Genomic DNA, 21,646 nt, shown 5'->3' with positions numbered 1-21,646 from the left:
CCTTGGACAAACACAAATGGAATTTGACACTAATTATTTTATTATTTTCAGAACCTTCTCTGTCCACTGTGACTCGAATTAGCCAAAGAGGGTGACACTTAAATTTCAATTTACAGAATCCCTTAAGGAGCTGATCTGAGGAGCCCAGCGCTGTGCAGAGGCTAGAGCAGTGTCCCTCAACCTTGAGTCTCAAGATGTTGTTGGACTACAACTCCAACCCATCCCAGCCAGTTTGACAAAGGTCAGTGGGGATGGGACTTGTAGGCCAACCTTAGGTTAGAGCATCAGTGAAGTGCACATGTAGAGAAATGCATGATAATAGAGGAAATTGCTTGCAAAAATGTGTATATTAAACAAAATCACATGCAAAAATATGTGTGTTAGGAGAAATGAACACTAAAGTGCTGATGGATGCAAAACTGATTCAGAAATTTGGGAAACCAAATTTCAGATTGGAAAAATGAGAAAATGAAATTGGCAGGTCCATCCATGGTCAATTCATGCTTTTTCAAAGCTCACAGAACAGCTTCTTTTCAACCATCTCCCACCCTACCCAGGACCTGTTTTGGCACTCTGGGTGCCAATTCATTGATTCCCTATTCCCCGTCCAGAGCTGCAATTCCCAGAGTTCCCTGGGAAGAGGGACTGAGTGTTAAACCACTCTTGGAACTGTAGATCTGTGAGGGGCATGGGAAGTCTCCTAGCAACTCATAGCATCCTTAACAAACTACAGCTCCCAGAATTCTTTGAGGGAAACCCACGACTGTTTAAACTGGTATCAAAGTGCTTTAAACGTAGGGTGTGAATGTGGCCCCTGATTATGTTATACTACCTAATGGGCTGTCATATCTAGTAACAAACTGATTGATTGATTGAATATTCTGGAAAAGTGCAGCAAGAATATTTTAGAGCACAGAGGCCTCTAATGCAGACCAGGTTGCTCAAGATTCAATGAATTATTTTCTAAAAAGAGAGAGGGGGAAAAATACTTTCACATGACAGTGGTTTCTGCTAAAATGTGAACAAGTTAGCAGTCCACAAGACTGGACTATCAAATACACCACAACGGAAAAGAATCCTGATGTGCCAGGGACACTTAACTAGGACTGTGCCTAGAAATCCCATTTTACTTCCACACTCTCTCCAACTGCAAACAGAAGTGCCCTCAATAAACCATCAAACCAAAGGTATGCATGCAAATAAACACATAAACATATTTTTGCATAACGTAATAATTTTGGAATCTGTGTCGACAAGCCTTTTCATTTGAGATTCAACTTAATTTGAGATGAAAGAGAACTTTGGAAGCTTTGCTAATAGATTTCAAAACATTTTTTTATTTTAATCAGTGCTAATGCCAATTCCCGTGAAATATAAAGTTCTTCTGTACAATTATGGCGCTGCTCAGAAAAATCAGTTTTGTTCCAGGGTCTGTTGTGCTGAAGATTTGGAAGAGTAATAAATGACAGGGTGCTTTAAAATGTTCCCTGTTTAGCAATGGTTAATCTGGGAGGACTATTGCTAGGTAAGTAAATTGTGTTTCTAGTCTAGCATTAAAGGCTGATTCAAATGGTCAAGTAGCAATCAGGAAGCAAATTACCATCAGCTTGGATTCCGTTAGGTTCACATCAATCTTTGTAAAATGTGTAGGTCTGTTTTTTATTCCTCTGATTAAACTTGCTGTCTGTTTCCAGAACAAAAGTTTGTGGCGTTGTTAAAACATATATACTGAATGAGGAACCAGGGGCAGAGGAAGGGGGTGCGGTGGGGGCGGGTCATCCCGGGTGTCACCACTCAGGGGGTGACAAAATGCCGGGCGGCACTCACTGTGGTGCCCACAGTGCGCCCAAGTCACACATCTCTCATCACTGCCCAAACGGTTCACCCGCTGCCTCCCCCAAGCTGTAGGGCAGCTGAGTGGTAGGAGGCAGGCAGATTCCCTAGGCCCCGTGGTGCACCCCACCCCTATGGGCAGCTCGCCCCACCCCTGGGCACACATCCCAGGCGCCCGAACAGCTTCCTCCGCCGCTGTGAGGAGCTGCACATAGCAGAAATGGTCTGTAACATAAATGGTCCCAAATTCAATCCCTGGCATCTCTAGTTAATGAAGGATCGGGTGGCAGGTAATGCCCCCTCTTCCTCAGACTACAAAGGACTGCTACCAGTCAGGATAGACAATATAGGATTAGACTGACAAGTGGCTGTCCCAAAAGACAATACAGGTAGCTGATTGTTCCAGCATTGTTCCATCTAGCTCAGTGGTTCTCAACCTGTGGGTCTCCAGATGTTGTTGGACTACAACTCCCATCATCCCTGACCACTGGTCATGCTGGCTAGGAATGATGGGAGTTGTAGTCCAACAACATCTGTGTACCCACAGGTTGACAACCACTGATCCCTATACTAGTCTGCCAGGTGTCTTTCCCCCTGGAGATGCCAGGGGTTGAAACTGAAATCTTCTACATGCAGATCTTGTGTTCTACTACAGAGTTATGGCCCTTTACCTCTATAAAGGCATCTTTAGATGCAGATATTTTACTCTGAAGAAATGTGTAAGCAGGATGTTATGTCCTTCCTATCTTCTCAAGATGGTGCAACTTCACATGCCAATTCAAAGCACAGATTCCAAAGGGAAAATCTGCACCTTTCTACCACCCTAGATTGTCCATGCAACATTAAGAAGGGCATCTGCTAGATCAGGTCAGCAGCCTATTTATTTCAGCATCCTGTTCTCACAACAGACGACCCATGGGAAGCCTGCAAACAGGACCTGAGCACAACACCAAATTTAGAACCGAGTCCTGCCATGCTGTTTTAGCTGCCCCTAAGGTTGCTGCATTATATCAGCTGGTCAGCGTAATTGCAGGCAAAATAGGCTGGCATGAATGTGAGGGATGTGGAGAAGCTTGGGAGGTTGGGGAAGTGTTGCATGCAATAGAGGAAATCGCATAATTCACCAGGATGGCACAATGCAATTTGGGAATAATCACCATAGAACGTTTTTTGCGAGGGTAAAAGTGTAAATTGCTAATAGATCAATAAGTAATTTCTTGCAAGAGGAACTATTCCATCCTCGGCAAACGAAGTAGCAAGGTTGTTAAATCAAACTCAAACTTAATATATTAACAAAGCTGAGATTAATCTAAACTGCTAAAATCCCCGGCTGCCCTAGTTAAGTTTATCTCAACTGATCATTTATTTATGATGCCATAAAAATCCAGACACTTTCCATGGTGATTGCTACTTATTTGCTCTAAGGCAACTTGAAATTGCCCAGCTAGACTTTTCAGGGTGACAACTGTGTTTTCTGCTCAAAATTTATCACTGCACAGTAATGGCGAGATCAGTCGGCTCTCATCAGGATTAACAATGCACCCGGCCAAATGCGATCATTACCATTCCTCTGACAGATTCCTTTGCAAATCTGCTGGGACTAATATATCCTCCCCTGACGTTCATATAAATTGAACTGCAATATGTTACTATCATTGATAACAATGATGATGGTTACCTCTCAAAATGGATGATACGCATCCTGGTTTATGGATGGTTTCCCCCCACAGATCTATTTTGGACTGGACTGTATTATGCACTAACAGCAGAATGCATTACAACAGCAAGAACATGGCTGACCATCATTAGGCTACCCCTGTTCAGAAATGGCCACACAGAAATGGCCATACAGAAATGGCTTTTCAGAAATGGCCATACAGAAATGGCTAGAGTTGGCACACCCTCTGAAGCCAGGCATAGGCATCCATAGTCACTGAGATCGACAAGTTATGACACCCACGTGCCTGCTCCTTCAAGGGAAATGTGACTCCTCCCCCAGCCCAAAGAGGCAATTTTGCCTGCTCCCATATATGCAAACCATTCATCTAGAGAACTTCCATCTTGTCTGGATTCAGCTTCAATTCAGTGGCCAACATGCAGCCCATTATCACCTCCAGACAATGGTTCGGCACCTGCACCCCCTCACCTGGTACTGATGCTATAATAATAATAATAATAATAATAATAATAATAATAATAATTTATTTGTACCCTGCCCATCTGCCTGGGTTTCCCCAGCCACTCTGGGCGGCTTCCATAGAAACCAAAAATACACTAAAATATCACACATTAGAAACTTCCCTGAACAGGGCTGCCTTAAGATGTCTTCTGAATGTCAGGTAGTTATTTATCATTTTGACATCTGATGGGAGGACGTTCCACAGGGCGGGCGCCACTACCGAGAAGGCCCTCTGCCTGGTTCCCTGTAGCTTTGCTTCTCGCAATGAGGGAACTGCCAGAAGGTCCTCGGCACTGGACCTCAGCGTCCGGGCAGAACGATGGGGGTGGAGACGCTCCTTCAGGTATACAGCGATACAGCTGGTGGCCATCAGCATATGGGTGGAATCTCTACTCAGATCTCCTGATGACAACTCCCAGTGGCTTCATATAGATGTTAAACAGCAAAGGTGACAAGACTGAGCTGTACAGAAAACCATGGGATAATTCCCACGGGGGCCAAACAACAGTCACTCAATGCCTTTGGATACAGGAGCAAAACTGCTGCAAGGCAGTGCCCCCCATCTCCCAGCAGTGGTCCAGAAGTGGAGAAAAGTATCAAAAGTTGCCAAATCTAGAGCCCACTCGACCCTCTCCCAGCACAGGTCATCAACCAGGGCAATTTCAGTCCCCAAATCAAGCCTGAAGCTACATTGAAATTCCATCCAAGCACCTTCTCAGGCAGGTTGGCCCCAAATTGAATATTAGCAACTGGGTAACAGTTGTGGAACACTTCGTGGTCCAGGAATGTCCTCTTAATGAAGGCACATGCTACCGCCTCCCTTCAGACCTGCTGGTACAGCCCCCTTCCACAGTGAGGCAATAATAAATCCCTTTTTAGTGTGGATGTGATATGTTCACCACAGATCAGAGCTTTCGTTCCTCTTAATGTTGTCTAGGATGCATCACACATGCATGGAAACACTTGCAACCTCAGAGCTGTCTTTGGCATTTAAGAGTTCAGGGAAATGAATCCAGTTACTTTACATTATTTTTCAGATTGGATTTGGAAGGAGGATCCCGCCTGTCAAAAGCTGAGAGGCTTTCAGTAAGAAGAAAAATACATATGCACCAAGTGACTGGGATATTCTAAGCAGGCCTGAATCTTAATTACAGCTCCATCCTCACAACCAAGTATAGAACTCATCAAGTTATTCAGGTGTCAAAAATCACTGCAGTAGCCAAAAGGGAAGCCCCTGTTTTTCCAAAGTGATTCAGAACCCAATCTGCAGCCTTGCTAAATCCCACTGAAGTCAGCGGGGCTAAAATGGTTTTAAATCCTTCATTTTGCTCTTAACCAATAGGATTAGTCTCTCAATGCCAAAATCTCTTCCAAAAATTGGATTGAAATGTATAAATCACTTAACCGCATTTGGAAAAAAGAAAAGAAAAGAAACAACCCAAAGAACATTACTCAATGGCAGGAAATCAATTTCAGGAAAGGATAGCATTGTAATAGCCATAGCAGAAGCTGGAATCGAAACACACAGATAAATAGCAACATTGCATTTTGCTGATGGTACTTACGATGTGTAGCTCTAGATAATCTCCGAGCCCAGTAGAGCTATCCACTCGCACCAAGACGGCTTCTTTCTGAACTGTGCTGAACCCTATCGCCAGTCTATCTGCTCGCGTGCTGGGCCGATCATTGGGCGGCCACGTATACGTGATCTGTCCACCCCCTTTGCTAAATATGTAAGTCGTTCCCGCTGTAAGAGAGAGAAAGAAAAAATATTAGGTAGGTGTTTTGGACTTTTCTTTCTTTAATGTATGTTCTGTAAGAAAATTAGGTTTAAGAAATATTTCAGGAATTATAGTCTTGGAACACTGACTCTCTGACAAACACCCTCAAATCTTGGTCTCCTTCGTTGTCCTGTCAGGGATGGTCTCGCCTTAGACATACAACACAATCTTAACCATGTCTCATCAGCAGCAAGTCCTACTGAGTTCAACAGGGGCTTACCCTCAAGTTAAGTGTGGTTAGGATTGTAACCTTAACTGCTCAACACACAAAGCCATACTCCTAGCTCCTGAGGAACCACTGGCCTTCCAGACATTGGGACTCCAACTCCCATCAGCTCCTCCTAGCATGGTCAACTGTCAGGGATGAAGACAGCTGTAGCCCAAAAACACCTGGAGGGTCACAAATTTCCTTGCTGATTTGAAGCTCACAGGCCATTTTGTTTATTGTGCATCTGTGTTTACATGCTTTCCATTTCTGTGAAATACATTAAATCTGTAACATATAATAATTTGATCTGCAATGCCTCACCCAGTCATTTAACCCATCACTTAATGCAGTAAATTTGCATGCGCGACTCAGCCTTTGGTGTTTATCAGATGAATGTGTGAAATTACTCCACTGAAACCCATTTTTTTTAAAAAAATAAAAATGTTGTGAGTTCCTGTTCTGTCAGTGGCATTTAATGGATGATGATAAATTTACTTGTCCAAGCCATCACTGCACTGAGCCATGGTCCACCATGCTTGGGTGATCCAAGCCTTTAAGTAAGGGATAGCCAATATGATGCCACACAGATGTTGTTACTCTGAAGATGCTGAGCATTAGACCTGGGAACTTTCTGTGTACAAAGCAGATAATCTGCCACTGAGCCACAGCCCAAGAAGACATCACAACCCCGGGCCCGTGTGACATTTGTTTGTCTGTTTATTGCATTTATGTTCTGCTTTTTCCTCCAAGTAGCTCAAGGTGGCCCACAGGGTTCTCTCCCTCCTCCTTTAACCGCCCCCCCCCCAAAGAACAATATAGTGAGGTAGGTTAGGCTGATAGGAGTGACTGGCCCAAGGTCACCCAGTGAACTTCCTGGCTGAGTGGGGACTTGAATGCTGGTTTCCCAGGTCCTTGTCCAACACACTACATTAGCTCTTGCTATGGTGTTCACTATGTCAAAAATAACCCTAACCATATATTGTGGCCACATAGTTTCCTGGAACCCAATAGCTAGCTGCTTTCTACCAGGTCTGCCTTTTTGCCTGTCTAAGCCAACTGTGTTGACTCAGGCTGGTAGCGCTTCCCTGGCAGAGACTCTTGCAATCACCTGAACCTTCTGACAGCTTCAACAGGGACTGAAGCTGGGATTTCCTGCATGAAAGTACGTGCTCCACTACTGAGCTAGGTATTTGCTCTCCAAAGCAAAAGGAGGATTTCTTTTTAAGCTCCTCTAGGTCCATTTTCTATGGTTGGTAGGCTAATATAAGCTTCATGGGTCCCAAGTTGTTGCCAAGGCCTGTGCCTTGTTTAGGCAACAGCAACTACATGGAGAGCATTGGGGGAGGATGCAGAAAGAGAGATTTTCCCCTATTCTAAAATGCAACTTGCAATATATAAATACAAACAATGGTTTTATGGGGTTGACCAGTTTGCAGTGGACAAAATAATGAATGGAACAACAGCAACTTGCTCCTATAGTCCTGTGATTGCAACCACTCTGTTCAAAGTGTTGGTGCTGACCTTTAAAGCCCTAAACGGCCTCGGTCCAGTATACCTGAAGAAGCATCTCCACCCCTATCGTTCTGCCAGGACACTGAGGTCCAGCGCCGAGGGCCTTCTGGCGGTTCCCTCACTGCGAGAAGCCAAGTTACAGGGAACCAGGCAGAGGGCCTTCTTGTTAGTGGCACCCACCCTGTGGAATGCCCTCCCACCAGATGTCAAAGAGAAGAACAGCTAGACTTTTAGAAGACATCTGAAGGCAGCCCTGTTTAGGGAAGCTTTTAATGTTTATCAGGCCACTGTATTTTAATACTTTGTTGGAAGCCGCCCCGAGTGGCTGGGGAAATCCAGCCAGATGGGCAGGGTATAAATAAATTATTATTATTATTATTATTATTATTATTATTATTATTATTATTATTATTACTATTACAAAAAACCTATGAAAGATGCCACTGATTTGTGGAAGACACTGCACAGTTAACAAGCTTTTGTTGTTGTTGTTATGGAGATGTGACTTCTGAACAGAGACCTTCCCTGTGTATTCATTGGGTTTCACATCACTAAATAAAACCTTTTTGGGGTTTATGAATGAGCTAACAAACCCAGCCAACAATCCAGGTCAACTGGATTGCATCTTCAGGTGGTCTGTATCTTCTTCCCAGAACAAGAATTTTCTCACCACACATCTCAAGCAATGCATGGTGAAGCTACATAACTCATTGGTGATGCCTACCAACTTGGATAGCTTTTAAAAAGGATTCAACATATTTACAGAGGAGAGGGCTATTGATGACTACTGACCATGGTGGCTAGGCTGTGCCTCCACAGCTGGAGGCTGCAATGCTTCTGAATGCCAGGTGCCAGAAAGCACAGGAAGGCAAAGGACTCTTGTGATTGATTCTTTTTGCTGGTTTCCCACAGGCATCTGGTTGGCCACCACAAGAACAGGATTCTGGACTATTGGCCTGATGCAGCTGGCTTGTCTTGCGTCCTTAAGAGCAAAGAAGCATCTCTTTGCAGTTGCATTAAGCAGGCTGCTGGGTTTAAACCTCAAGATTCTGTTGAGTGGGAATGAAAGATCTCCATCTCCATAGTCTGGTTTGTTCACAAGTTTTTGGATGGTTGGTTTTGGTTTGTTTTTTAAAACATGGCTAGGGTTTCAGTGATTATACTTGGAAAACTGTATCTGAGAAGCAAAACCTAGCCTATGAAAACCCATTCTACCCATATTAAACCAACCAAAAACCAAACAAAGCAGCGAGGCCACTCCCAGCAGGGTCGATTGGAGCAGTGAAGTTGGCATAGCTTTTGAAGGCTTGCTGACTCTTGCTGGTCAAGGTGGAATGTGGTGAGGTGATTTCTCATCCATCTTTACTGCAGGCACGGCTGGGGTGGGTGTGGGTGGGGCAGACAGGTCTTTGGATCCCACTGATTCAAAGCCTCCAGCATACTGCCCTGAAAAGTCCCATTTTGGGGGCTTCCCACTGGCTACTGCAGGTGGGAGGATGATCGGCTGTAGATTACTACAAGCTTTGGCTGGAGGTTGAGTCTCTGCATGCTCCCCCCCCCCCCCGGCATCAGCTGTGCTCCACTTCACCCACCAGGACCAACAGAGAGGCAACATTGCTGCATCCTAACACCACCAGCCCAGCTGGGAGTAGGCCCCTGAGAATTCATTAGGATTTATTTATGAGTACGTACATACTATTAGGGTTGCAGCCTTAATCTTTAAGGTGGTGCAAGTTTTATCATACTTCATGTTTTCAACAGGATATTTTAGGTAGGATTTATTTTATTTTATTTTTAAAATCTTATTGGCCTCATTTTATTTATTTATTTATTTTTAGTAGGAAACTTAAATGTTGTAAAATATATGTGGTTTTGTTAGAAGAAGAAGAAGCAACTTTTTGGAGAAACCAGTCTTAAAGATCATCAAAAGTTTTGAAGTGAATCGCACATTAAAATTAAAACACACATGCCAGAAGACTGTCCAGTGCTCATTAACCGGAGGCTGAGTTATTACTGATTTAACTGGTATTTTGTTTGACAAATGGGAATAATGACAAATGGCTGGTGTTACAGTGTGCTTGGTTGCCTTATTATGCCTGAAATTATTATCATTTCCGCTTTTTAATTACTTGTCTTGCTTTACAGTTGTGCTGCTGGATCTATCAGACTTGCGATTATAAATTGTTCTAATTGTGCATTGCCCAGACAAGCCTGCTTATGCACCAACTAATGGATGCAATGAATGAATGAACAAATGCAGATGCACTACCATGTTGGGATTGGATATCAAAGCTGGCTAGCAGAAACGACTGTCGGCTACCAAGTCCTGGTGCCACAGTCAGTGGAACCATGATTCCAGCATTGTCTACTTATGACACCTCAAATATCTTCCTCGATCCCAAGTCTGTTTCCTGAGATCCTTAAAGACAAAAGGATGCACTCCAGCCCTGAGATAGAAACATAATAAGGGCCTGTTGCATCATACCATCTGGTCCACCAACCCAGTTCTCACAGATGACTATGGGAAGCCTACAAACAGGACTCAATAACAAAGCCCTATCCAAGCCTGTGGTTTCTAGCAGACTTAGACTGGCTTCCAACAGACTTAGACTGGCATGTACAAACTATCAACCTGTCCGTCCTATCCATCCTTCTCTCTGCTGTATCTTTTGAATCGGAAAGCCAAGTTTAACATTCATAAACTTTTTTAAAAATCTAGAAATTTTGAATACACATGAAAAGGCTCAGGCATGCCAACTTGGCCCCACGACTGTGGGTGCCCGGGGCCATGGGTGCTATGCATGGCCCTGGCACCAAAACTTGTGCGTGCCTGGCCCTTTCATGGGGCATTTTGTGGGTGCTCAGGCACCCAGGGGCCCAGGGAGTTGTCAGGCTGCAGAGGTCATGGGTACTGAAAATATTCTGATTCTTTAAAGAGCATTATTATTAGTAGCAGCAGTAGTGTTTTTTTAAAACAAAAAACATACACAATGACCAAAGCAGGTGAGTGTGTCTTTAGAATCTCCATCCTAACTCTCCTAGCAGCAGCAAACTACAGTACTGTAGCAAAAAAAAGTGGGGCTCAGGGGTCTTCAGAATGCTCAAGGGGACCTCAAAGTTTGTGGGTATAAAAATATATATATATTTAAAAACTTCAAAACAAAGTGGGAAACCCCTCTTCTCCCCACTCCCAAAATGTGAGCCCTAGATCAAGGGTAGCCAAACTCATGCCGTCCAGATGATGTAGGCCTACAGTTCCCATCCTCCCTGACTATCCCAGAGCAAGGAAGGGTTGGCTGCCAGGAACATTGAACAGGAGCACTCCTGGTAGTGGGCGAGGCTATATATTGCAGCGTCAAACAGCATGGCTCCAACTTGTATCACACAAAAATGCTAGCTGCTGCTTAAGGAATGTCATGTTAGCCTACTCTCAGCCACCACTATTTTATTTATTTATTTATGGTCCAGACGAGTCACTCGAGGACAGTGGGTGAAACAGTCTGGAGATACAAATATGGGCTGTCATGTGGTTAAGCCTCTCCGCTGCCTCCCAATTGCCATGAGCTCTTTGTCTGAAGTGTCACAATAAATGAGCTACAAGTTCCTCGCCTCCATTTTGGGCGTCGCTCTATGCATAGCATTACCAAATGCAGCTAATTGATTTTGCAACCAGGCAGCTTCTTATCATCTATTCAGTAGCTGTGTTGGTATTCATTCATTCCCTGTCTCTCTCTATCCCCCCCTCTCATGCCTTTTCCTTTTAAAACTCTAGGGGAAAGAAGTGTAACAAATGTGACATCAATAATCCGGTTTGACTGCACCACAAATCTCTTGACCTGCCTCTGGATGGCAAATTGCCACTGCGCATCCTTTGCAAGCAAACCTGTCAGCCTCTTTTAAACTCCAAGGACAAGGAGGGTGCTTGATAAACCCCCCAGGCACCTAAGGATGCATTCACATGTAATGGACAATTTTATGTGGTCAAAATCACCTTCCAAATCAGGCCAGGGTGGGGCAGCCTCTGAATCTGTTTCACCATGATGGAAATGACAACTGTATTCAAAGGCAGGGAACAAGATTTGCTCCAGATCTCTGTGTTGCAAAATCTTTCCTCTTCACCTTCCTTCTTGCTGGGCACTCCAGCCGCACTCGCTCCATATGTGTAAAGTGCTATGATGCTGCTTTAAACAGTCATAGGTAAAGGTAAAGGGACCCCTGATCATTAGGTCCAGTTGTGGCCGACTCTGGGGTTGCGACGCTCATCTCGCTTTATTGGCTGAGGGAGCTGGTGTACAGCTTCTGGGTCATGTGACCAGCATGACTAAGCCACTTCTGGCAAACCAGAGCAGCACACGGAAACACCGTTTACTTCCCCGCCAGAGTGGTATCTATTTATCTACTTACACTTTGATGTGCTTTTGAACTGCTAGGTTGGCGGGAGCAGGGACCGAGCAACAGGAGCTCGACCCGTCATGGGGATTCGAACCGCCGACCTTCTGATCGGAAAGTCCTAGGCTCTGTGGTTTAACCCACAGCACCACCCGCGTCCATGGCTTCCCCCAAAATAATTGCAGGGGGCTGTAGTTTGTGAAGGGTGCTGAGGGTTGTTAGGAGACCCCTATCCCCCTAACAGAGCGACAGTTCCCAGAGTTCGGGGGCACACAGGACCGTCAAAAGTGCCCCATCAGAAGGCCTCAGTGATCGAAGCAGGACATAAGGAATCAGGGATAAGGAATTAAGATATTTGGGGCCCAAGTTGTTTAGGGCTTTGTGAATTAGCACAATAACTTTGATCCCGCCCTGCTTGCAAACTTGTAACTAACACAGCTCTTTCGGCAATGGAGAGACAGGTTGCCAATTGCCTGCTCCTGCAAGCAGCCTGGCCAATGCATCCAGACTAGACACAAGGGCAGTCCCAAATCAAGAATTACAGTCCAGAGGTTACCCAGGCATGCATGGACTGCTGTGGTCAGGCTGTCCTGGAAAGCAACACTATCTATGGGTTAGAGGAATAGCTTGGTATAAAGGAGATGCCTGAAAAGCAATCTGATATAGAATTAAAATTCTCCTTCCCTCCTACCCACTTTCTTTCAAAGGAGCTTCACTTTAACTGTGCTCTTTTTGACTCCCTGCCCATCCCTCCCATGGCCCGAACACCAGCTGAGATTCAGAAAACGGTCTAATTAATCTGCATTGATGAACACTAGACCTGCCTTTGTCTAACCCACAAAGCCACTGTTCTTTCAGCTTCCCGTGTTAGTTATGCAAAAATGGGCTATAAGCCATTTGAGAAGAGGCTCCTTAGTGTTTGTATTTCAGGAAAGGCAAATATAATAATGCAAAATTCATTACTCAGGGACCAAACAGTAGTTTAATGTCCAGCTCTCCCCATTAACTATTAAAGCAGACGAAGGACCAAAACAATTGTTCTAATAAAGCGCTGGGCTTGCTATCAATTTCAGATCTGCAGAGCCACAATGGTGTGGGTGGGTGTGTTTGTGTGTGCCCACATCTTAGTCCAAATTTCCTTCCAAAAGTAATAATCACTGAAACCAATTAAAAACTCCACCCACCTGCATAGCTACTGAAGCAAAGCTGAACTGTGTCACGGAGTTGCAAGGACTGTTAACAAGCCCATAATCCCTAACTTGCTGCCCTTAACCATCGTATCCTATTCTCAAAGCAACCTTGCAGATGCCGTGTATTCTTTGAGAAGGGATACCAGCATCCTAAGGCAGCTTGTTCTGATTAACACCAGCTCCAGGGTTTGGGGAATTTTCTGTAAAAAATGCCAACAGTGACCCCCTTATTCCAGTGGTCCTGCTACCTCTATGCCACTGTCTCTACCTGCTCTCTGTGATGGCCTGGAACTCGGGCTCGGACTCGGAACCAGAGGAGTCTCAGTCTGCACCGGATCCTTTGCCTCAGGCGGCATCGGAACCAAGTCTGGGGCCTGATTCTGAAGAGCCCCAGTCTGCACAGGTTCCCCTGAAACAAGCACCAGCTGGGCTGTGTCAGGGGCCTGAGCCTGTCCTGGCTCCAGGTGCGGGGATTACCTCGTTGCTGTCAGCAGGACAATCACTCGCAGCTGCTCCACTACCAGTTGGGTCAGGAGAGGCTGAGGCGGCTTCTGGGTCTAGTAACTCACCGACGTCTCCCGAGATGCAGAGACTAAGGTCTGAGAGGAGGAGAGACCTGAGTACTTGCAGGAGGAGTGCTCGCCTTCGGGTGAGACAGGGAGGTGAGTCACCGGGGATCTGGACTGGCTGTTACCCCAACAAAGATAAAAAGCTGTCGGACACTGCCCCAGGTTGTGGGAGCAATGTTGCTGTTTGCTAGAACTTGCCTGAGACCCTGTGCCTGCCGGTTTCCTGCCTTGTGTCCTGCCTTGGCCCTCTTGGACTGACTCCTTGCAGAACCCTTGGATTTGGGACCGGACCTGGACTGCGTTGCTCGGGTTACCCCTGGGCCCAGCACACTCTCTTCTCCTGGGCCCAATCCACACATACTCAACCCAGCTGACAGCACTGCATGCCAAAAGCACATGAATGTCTACAAAATGCTCCACCTGTGCTAAAAACCATCACCCCCAAACTCAGGATGGGTAAGTCTGTTCTAGTCCATAACAATTTCTGTCATAAGTCATAGAATCATAGAGTTGGAAGGGACCCTGAGCGTCATCTGGTCCAGCCCCCGCAATCCAGGAATTGTCCTGTCTTGTTTCCACAGCAGGAGTGGTCAGCGTGGTGGGACATGCCTTAGGGATTCCACTCCAGATATGGGTAGGGCTTAATCCTTAGCCTGTTCTTCTTCCGAAGATATCCTGCAAGGCAGCAGAGGTTTAGGATAAGAGTTTTCCTTCTCCTAGAAAGGCTACCTTCTCAGGTTGTCAAGCCCCATCTGCCCCTCACTTCCCTCTACAGCATTTGCAAGAACCACCTTCTGGACACCTATTGGTCTAATTCACTTAATCGACTGGAGTCTTTCTCTGCTTCCAGGGCTTACTGAGCTCCTTATTTTTCCAATCTCAAATTCAGTTCTCCACATTTCTGTAGCAAATTTGTATTTATTTTTTTTAAAAAGGTCCTCATGGAAATTCAGCATTTTAGTCACATTTCTCCTAATAAATGCATGTATGTATGATGTTTTAACTAATATCAACATTCCCCCCCCCAAAAAACCCCCATGTTTCCTAAGAATATGGGGTTTTGTATGTTATTTTCACTAGCATAGTCGTCATTATATACACCTTCAGCTATTATATATATATTTGTAAATATGGTATGCTAGAAGAGCTGCGGCACAAAGATTCAGAAAAGCGAGAATTTTGCATGGCGGCTGAGTTTCATCTCTCATATTAATTCAGAAAATTCAGCTTTGACAGATTCGCCTTAACATAAGAAGTGAATCAAATTTCTTCCCCAAACCCTACTTCTGAGTAATTCTGCATAGGAATGGTCCAGTAGCCAGACTATTCCTGCCTGGATCGATACAATTCCTTGGGACAATTTCTTCTGCTAAGATGGCTTTCCTTGGTGGCTTGTTTCTGTACAAAATCCCAAACCAAGTAGCACCCTTCCTTCTATAGCCTTGTTAAATATACGGGAGAAATGATGTAATTATCTTCTACCCAAATCCGAAGACTGCAGCAAAATGCCATGTGGGAGCCAACATAAAAAAAAAAGTCCACTCCATTTATAATTCTATTAACGGCAACAAGGAAAAATGTGTCTTTCTTTGAATACTTGCCAAGGCGTCAGATGGAAATTAAAAGTCAAACATCTATAAATAAGGGAAGGTTTCATCCCTCCTACATTCTCCCCACCGTACTGTCAGTTAAGGATAAGTTTATTGAAGATGCGGTAATTTTTCTTGGGCAAAAACTACGTTATTCTCTCTCTCTCTCTCTCCCTCCCTCCCTCCCCATGTGTGTGTTTGTGAACACACACACACACACACACAAAAACGTGTGGACAGAAATACGTATATGTGCTTTTCACAAGTGAAATTGAAATACTGCATTAGCAACCGCCTAATTTCATTCTCGCCTTGGAAATTTAGGGACTTCTGCTTGCATATTGACTGAATTGCCTATTAATATAAATGAGTGTTACACGCTAGGGACCAGAAACACTTGCAATGCCTACCGATTCGTTCCTCATGACTTATTAATTGCACCAGATGCTGAAGGAGTACAGTTAAGGGGCTGGCCGGCACAGCCGAAGGGGCAAGCAGCAGAATGCGGCGCCAGGAACCCAGTTCGGATCTTACCAAGTCTGATAGCAAACAAGTGACTCTACCATCTGTTAATAGTCTACTTGAAATGGCTAGGCAGTCCCACTTCGGGGAGTGTAGAAGCTCCACAGAAACACCTGGCAAAACTGGGGTGTTTTGCAAGCCAAACAACTGCTACTTCAAGGAACATTCAAGCTTTTCTAGCAAAACAAAGTGGAAATTGAGAAGTAGCACTCCCTGCTCCCAACTGATCGTAGAGTAATTGCCATGCAACCTTAAGCCAACTCATCATGGCCACTTGAGCCAATTCACACGTATTTGTTTGGAGTGGCGCTGTGGGTTAAAGCACAGAGCCTAGGTATTGCTGATCAGAAGGTCAGCGGTTCGAATCCCCGCAACGGGGTGAGCTCCCATTGTTTGGTCCCTGCTCCTGCCAACCTAACAGTTTGAAAGCACATCAAAGTGCAAGTAGATAAATAGGTACCGCTCTGGCGGGAAGGTAAACGGTGTTTCTGTGTGCTGCTCTGGTTCGCCAGAAGCAGCTTAGTCATGCTGGCCACATGACCCGGAAGCTGTATGCCGGCTCCCTCGGCCAAAAAAAGCGAGATGAGCGCCACAACCCCAGAGTCTGTCACGACTGGACCTAATGGTCAGGGGTCCCTTTACCTTTACCGTTAAGATGTACAGGAAGACAGGAGTGCCTGGCGTGCTCTAGTTCATGGGGTCACAAAGAGTCGGACACGACTAAATGACTAAACAGCAACAACAACAACACCTAAGATGTTTTGTGTGTGTGTTTAAAATTGTGTCTAGCAGCCTACAAAAGTGGGTAGATTGTTGCCAAAGTTTTAGTGCACTTTAGTGCACTTTTACATTCATATGTTCAGAGATAAGACTTTGAAGCTGACTTTACTCACTTACTCGGGAGTAAGCTCCATCAAACTCAGTAGGGCTATGCTCGAAAATATATAATGGTTAGTTTTGTCAGTTTTCCAACCTTAAGTTTAGTTCTCCCGCATTAACCCGCTAGAGCTTCAACTCCCCATCCCCATTTCTAATAAGCTCACTTTTCACCTTCTAAACCCGATTTCCGAAGCCATTTTTATATTCTGCAGCCCCACTTTGCACTCATTTGCACTCAAATTTCTGCTGCTATTTATAACCATTATTTTCCCCCTCAGTGTCACTCTACTCATGCTTTACTCGAACCCTTGTCATTTTTTTAAAGCAGCCCCTTTGTCTCCTTAAGTGTCTCTACCTTCTCACTATACTAAAATGTCTCCCATTCCTCAACTGCCTTGTGTGTGGGAGATAAAGGATGCAGGGTCTCAAATACTCCTTTTTATGAAGGCTCTTTATTCGAACCTCTACCGTTGTTTAAAACCACCATTCCAACTTTACTCAAACTTCATCTGTTGTTTAAAACCATCATTCCCCCCCCTCTCTTTCTTCTTCCTCCATGCCATGTCCACTGCTGCTATGCAACTTGCCTCCACTCCAGCCAGACTTCATGCAAATCCAGGACAGGGATGCAGCACTACAAATCCTCTGATGACATGCTTACATTTTTATTATATAGAGAGATACACACACTTTACCCTAGTCTGTGCATTTTTTTACACCTTGCTTGACTGACAAACTGCATTGCAAAATTCAGAGAAGTGCTGATTTTGAATGGTTTTCAGAAAGTCAGAATTGGATAGATTCACCTTTAAATGGAAACTGGATTGAAGTTCTCCCCATCCCTATTAACTTCCAAGTAGACACATATAAGACTGTGGTACATACATTCCAGCACATACATAAACCAAAGCAAAGACTATCTGTTAACCACAAACACGACAACTTTCAGACAAAGTCCAAGAGAGATAGGGAATATGGAGCAGAGAACCCACAACTGGCCCATTTGAGATCTGTGTTCTTAGTAAGCTGTGAATGGAGCGTTTGCAGGAGATACAATGGAAAAGAGGAGGGGAGGAGGAAGTAGGCCGTATCTTTGTAGCTTTGATCAAAGCAGCTGAAGAAATGAAATGACTTTGCTAAAGAAACCCTGAACAGAGCAAGAGAGCTCAAAATGTGTGACTTGCTTGGAGTGTGTCAAGAGAAACAGATACTTATAGTGCTGGAAACACACACAGAGAGACACACTGTTCTTCCTTCAGACTTGGGCTAACAACAACAGCAACAACAACAACAATAGCAACAACAACAACAACTCCTCATCAAGAACACAATGTCCACCATTCAGAAGGATGACAAGAGCCAATATTATCCCTACACACAGAGACACAGGCACTTGCTTCGCCAGCTCCATTAGTTGTCAGGACAAGCCGCTGAATTCTTTTAATTGCTGTCAGGTAGGATTAGATCACCTACCCTAAATAAGCACTCTGGTAGAGCCCTGCTCAGCCATTCACAATTCATTTGATTTGCAGAGCAATAACTGAGGAAACAGAGCCTTTAAATTCACGACGCTAAAGTTTCCTCATCAGCATCGAGAATAAATTCCCCACTGAAAATTCATGGGCTGGGAAATCAGGGATGCTGAATGGCCAAATCAGCATTCTAGAGACATTGAAGAGGGTCTGAAAGATGTGGAAGTTTTTTTCCTAAGAACGACACCAAGCAGTTGTTGTTGCCTTTTACCAAAGAAGGGGGCGGATTGGAGAATAAACTTCTGGTCATGGTTTTTGAACTTTTGAACTTTAAAGAATCTGATCCCTCTTTAAAAGCTGCTGAAAGTCGGCATAATAATCCTGAGTGAGATGGACCAATGGTCTGGCTCAGTATAAGACAGATTTCTATGTTTCAACTTGCGGAGGAGCTGCTGCAAGTTGTAGAGGTTTCTGGGACATTTTTAAGGGCACACACTCTGTTAACATTGGAGTACTCCAGTGCCCAGCATAAACATGAGGTTCGTTCACACATTACAAATACATACATACAAACAGGACCTGAACTCAGTTTCAGCACCTCTCAGGTAGGCTCCATTGCCATTGTATTTTTAAATACATTTTTATTGGTTTTTTTTTAAAAAAAAACATATCATTTCCAACAATCATTTAACATAACTTCTTGCCTTATACATTATTTTAGACTTCCGTCAAAAGCTTCTGAAGATTTTTCATTTTTTATCACTTGTTCTGCATTTCTTAATTCTCTCTTACTTTTAATTATCCTTAACTAATATGCGGGTGGCGCTGTGGGTTAAACCACAGAGCCTAGGACTTCCCACCATGAATCCCCACCACGGGGTGAGCTCCCATTGCTCAGTCCCTGCTCCTGCCAACCTAGCAGTTCAAAAGCACGTCAAAGTGCAAGTAGATAATAGGTACCGCTCCGGCGGGAAGGTAAACAGCGTTTCCGTGCATTGCTCTGGTTTGCCAGAAGCAGCTTAGTCATGCTGGCCACATGACCCGGAAGCTGTATGCCGGCTCCCTCGGCCAATAAAGCAGATGAGCGCTGCAACCCCAGAGTCTGCCACGACTGGACCTAATGGTCAGGGGTCCCTTTAGCTTAATAATTCTCATCATAGTCTTTCTTGCAATATTTCAAATAGTCCTCCTTACAGAACTTCTTTGCTCCATTGCCATTGTAAGAGGTGTTCATGGTGAGTTCCAGAATCCACTATTTGTATATGCAAGCACACAGCCTCTGTACACATTGAACGCTGGATGTGAATAAGTGCACAGCTGAACAGCATTTCTACACACAGGCATGCAGGCTGTATACCTGAGGAATGCAATGAGTGAATACCCTTAGAGTTTGCACCCACAAGTATACACCCACTATCACCCTGACAGAGCACTGCAAGGGAGGATAAAAACTTCAGAAAAGCCTCCTGGATCAGGCCATAGACCCATCTAGTCCAGCATCCTGTTTTCACAGAGACCAACCAATTGCTTATGGGAAGTTTCATGAGAAGGCTCTGAGCACAGCAGATCAGAAGTGGCAAGGTGGCCTTCTTTTCAGGGAGCCTGTTATGCATTATTGATCTTGGGCTCTTCCACATTTCCCTTTGAGCCATCATTTCTTCAGTTTGTCCCATGATTCCTAGGCAGAGGTCCAAGAGATTTCTCCAGGAAAGCCCATGATTTATTTGTTGAATAGGAAAAAAGTCAGTCTACAGAAAACTCGATTGATGTTTGTTCTGATTCAGCAGTAAACACTGGGTTTCCTTGGGGGAAGCAGTGGGACAGAAGAAGAAGAAGAAGAAGAAGAAGAAGAAGAAGAAGAAGAAGAAGAAGAAGAAGAGAAGAAGAAGTAGTTTGGATTTGATATCCCACTTTATCACTACTAACATTCTCCTTTCTCTTCCTCCCCCACAACAAACAACAAACTCTGTGAGGTGAGTGGGGCTGAGAGACTTCAAAGAAGTGTGACTAGCCCAAGGTCACCCAGCAGCTGCATGTGGAGGAGCGGGGAAGCAAACCCAGTTCACCAGATTACGAGTCCACCGCTCTTAACCACTACACCACACTGGCTCTCAGACTTGTACCTAGAGATCATGAGACAAAGGTAATTTGGATGAGTCCCTTGTTATGGAGAAACCCATAGATAAGCTTCCCAGGAAGCCCAACCTCACAGCGGACCCTGTTTGAAGACCGTAAGCTCACCATTGCAAAATAATCCCATAGGGCGAACGATGGGCCATCAGAAGAAAAACAGATTTGGTGACATTTGGAACTTGCCGGCAGTGGGCCCGTTAAACCGCGGAACGGAACGGAGAAGCCGCCAGCTTCCCCACCCCCCTCCTCCCCTTCTGTTATATCAGATCACTGATTCCTCTCTTTCTTCCCTCCACCCTCTCTCCAAATTCTAGCTTGGCACATGCAAAAAAGTGACATGCTGTGTCATTATGGTAATTGCTATCATTCTGCTTTGGAAAAGATTTATCCCGCTCTTTTTGAGTGACAAGCTAACTGCCGGAGTCCAAGGAAGGAGATCAGAAGTGACAAATGAGTGTATTATGCTTTGAACTATTTGTTTTTCATAGTCCCGGTAATTACTGAGCATGGACCGGCCTCCTCGCTGAAGCCCATAATAGTGTTCACTGAAATGTGTACACTGTTGTTGTTTTTATCCACAGTAAAATTGATATATACTCTACATTTTATCCATCAGCCCAGCATGCTGTTTTTGTTTTTTTTGCTTTTGTTTTTTGCCTGTGACATGACACAGAATAAAACCAGACTATGCCAGGCCTATCACAGACCTCATTATAATGAACAATGAAGTATCTGCCCTACATTTAGTCAGTTCGTTTGGCTTACATAAACCAGGTATCATATACTTTCTGACTGACAGCAGCTCCCCCCCCCCCAGCTTCTTGGGGCCAAACTATGTGCAATGTTTGTTAAGCAGCATGCCCTGGAGTGCAAGATTCTTCTTCAAACATGGCCAGTTTGTGGCCACCTGATCAAGACTTTGGCATGGGACTCTGCTCCCTGCTGCCCCACAATGCAGTCTTATTCCAGACCCCTCCTGAGCCTGCAATCTGCCTTCAAAAAAGTGGGTGGGAGTAGATTTCTGTCATCTAAGGCCCACTTCTTGCATTGCATTATTCCACACTTAAAACAGCTATGTAGTTAAAGTGTGGAACCGCGCCCCCCCAAAAATACTTAAGTGTGCATATAAAAAAGTATGATTGAGGCCACATTGACACCATATGTTTAAAGGACTATTATACCACTTTAAAGTGTCATGGGTCCCCCCAAAGACTTCTGGGAGCTGTAGTTTCTTAAGAGTTCTGAGAGCTGCTAAGGAGACCGCTATTCCTCTCAGTTCTCAGAGTGGTTTAACCATCAATCTCTCTTCCCAGGGAACTCTGGGAATTGTACCTTTGGGAGGAAAACAGGGGTCTCCTAAAAACTCTTGCCACCCCTAACTACAGCTCCC

The 21,646-nt window shown here is 44.7% G+C and overlaps 1 protein-coding gene across 48 annotated transcripts in view; it reads right to left on the bottom strand.

Annotated features, from left to right (window-relative positions):
• Positions 1–21,646, bottom strand: part of NRXN1 (neurexin 1) — a 977,330-nt gene that overhangs the window by 244,207 nt on the left and 711,477 nt on the right. For all 48 annotated transcript variants that reach the window (XM_083432435.1, XM_083432438.1, XM_083432439.1 and 45 more), the window contains one exon: positions 5,578–5,759. In XM_083432435.1, coding sequence (XP_083288561.1) covers positions 5,578–5,759 — 182 coding nt within the window. The remainder of the gene's footprint in view (positions 1–5,577; positions 5,760–21,646) is intronic.

The sequence above is a fragment of the Podarcis tiliguerta genome (genome assembly GCF_965153285.1).
Source record: "Podarcis tiliguerta genome assembly, chromosome: 3".
NCBI classification, from domain to species: Eukaryota; Metazoa; Chordata; class Lepidosauria; order Squamata; family Lacertidae; genus Podarcis; species Podarcis tiliguerta.
This window is presented reverse-complemented; position numbering and strand designations above follow the sequence as displayed.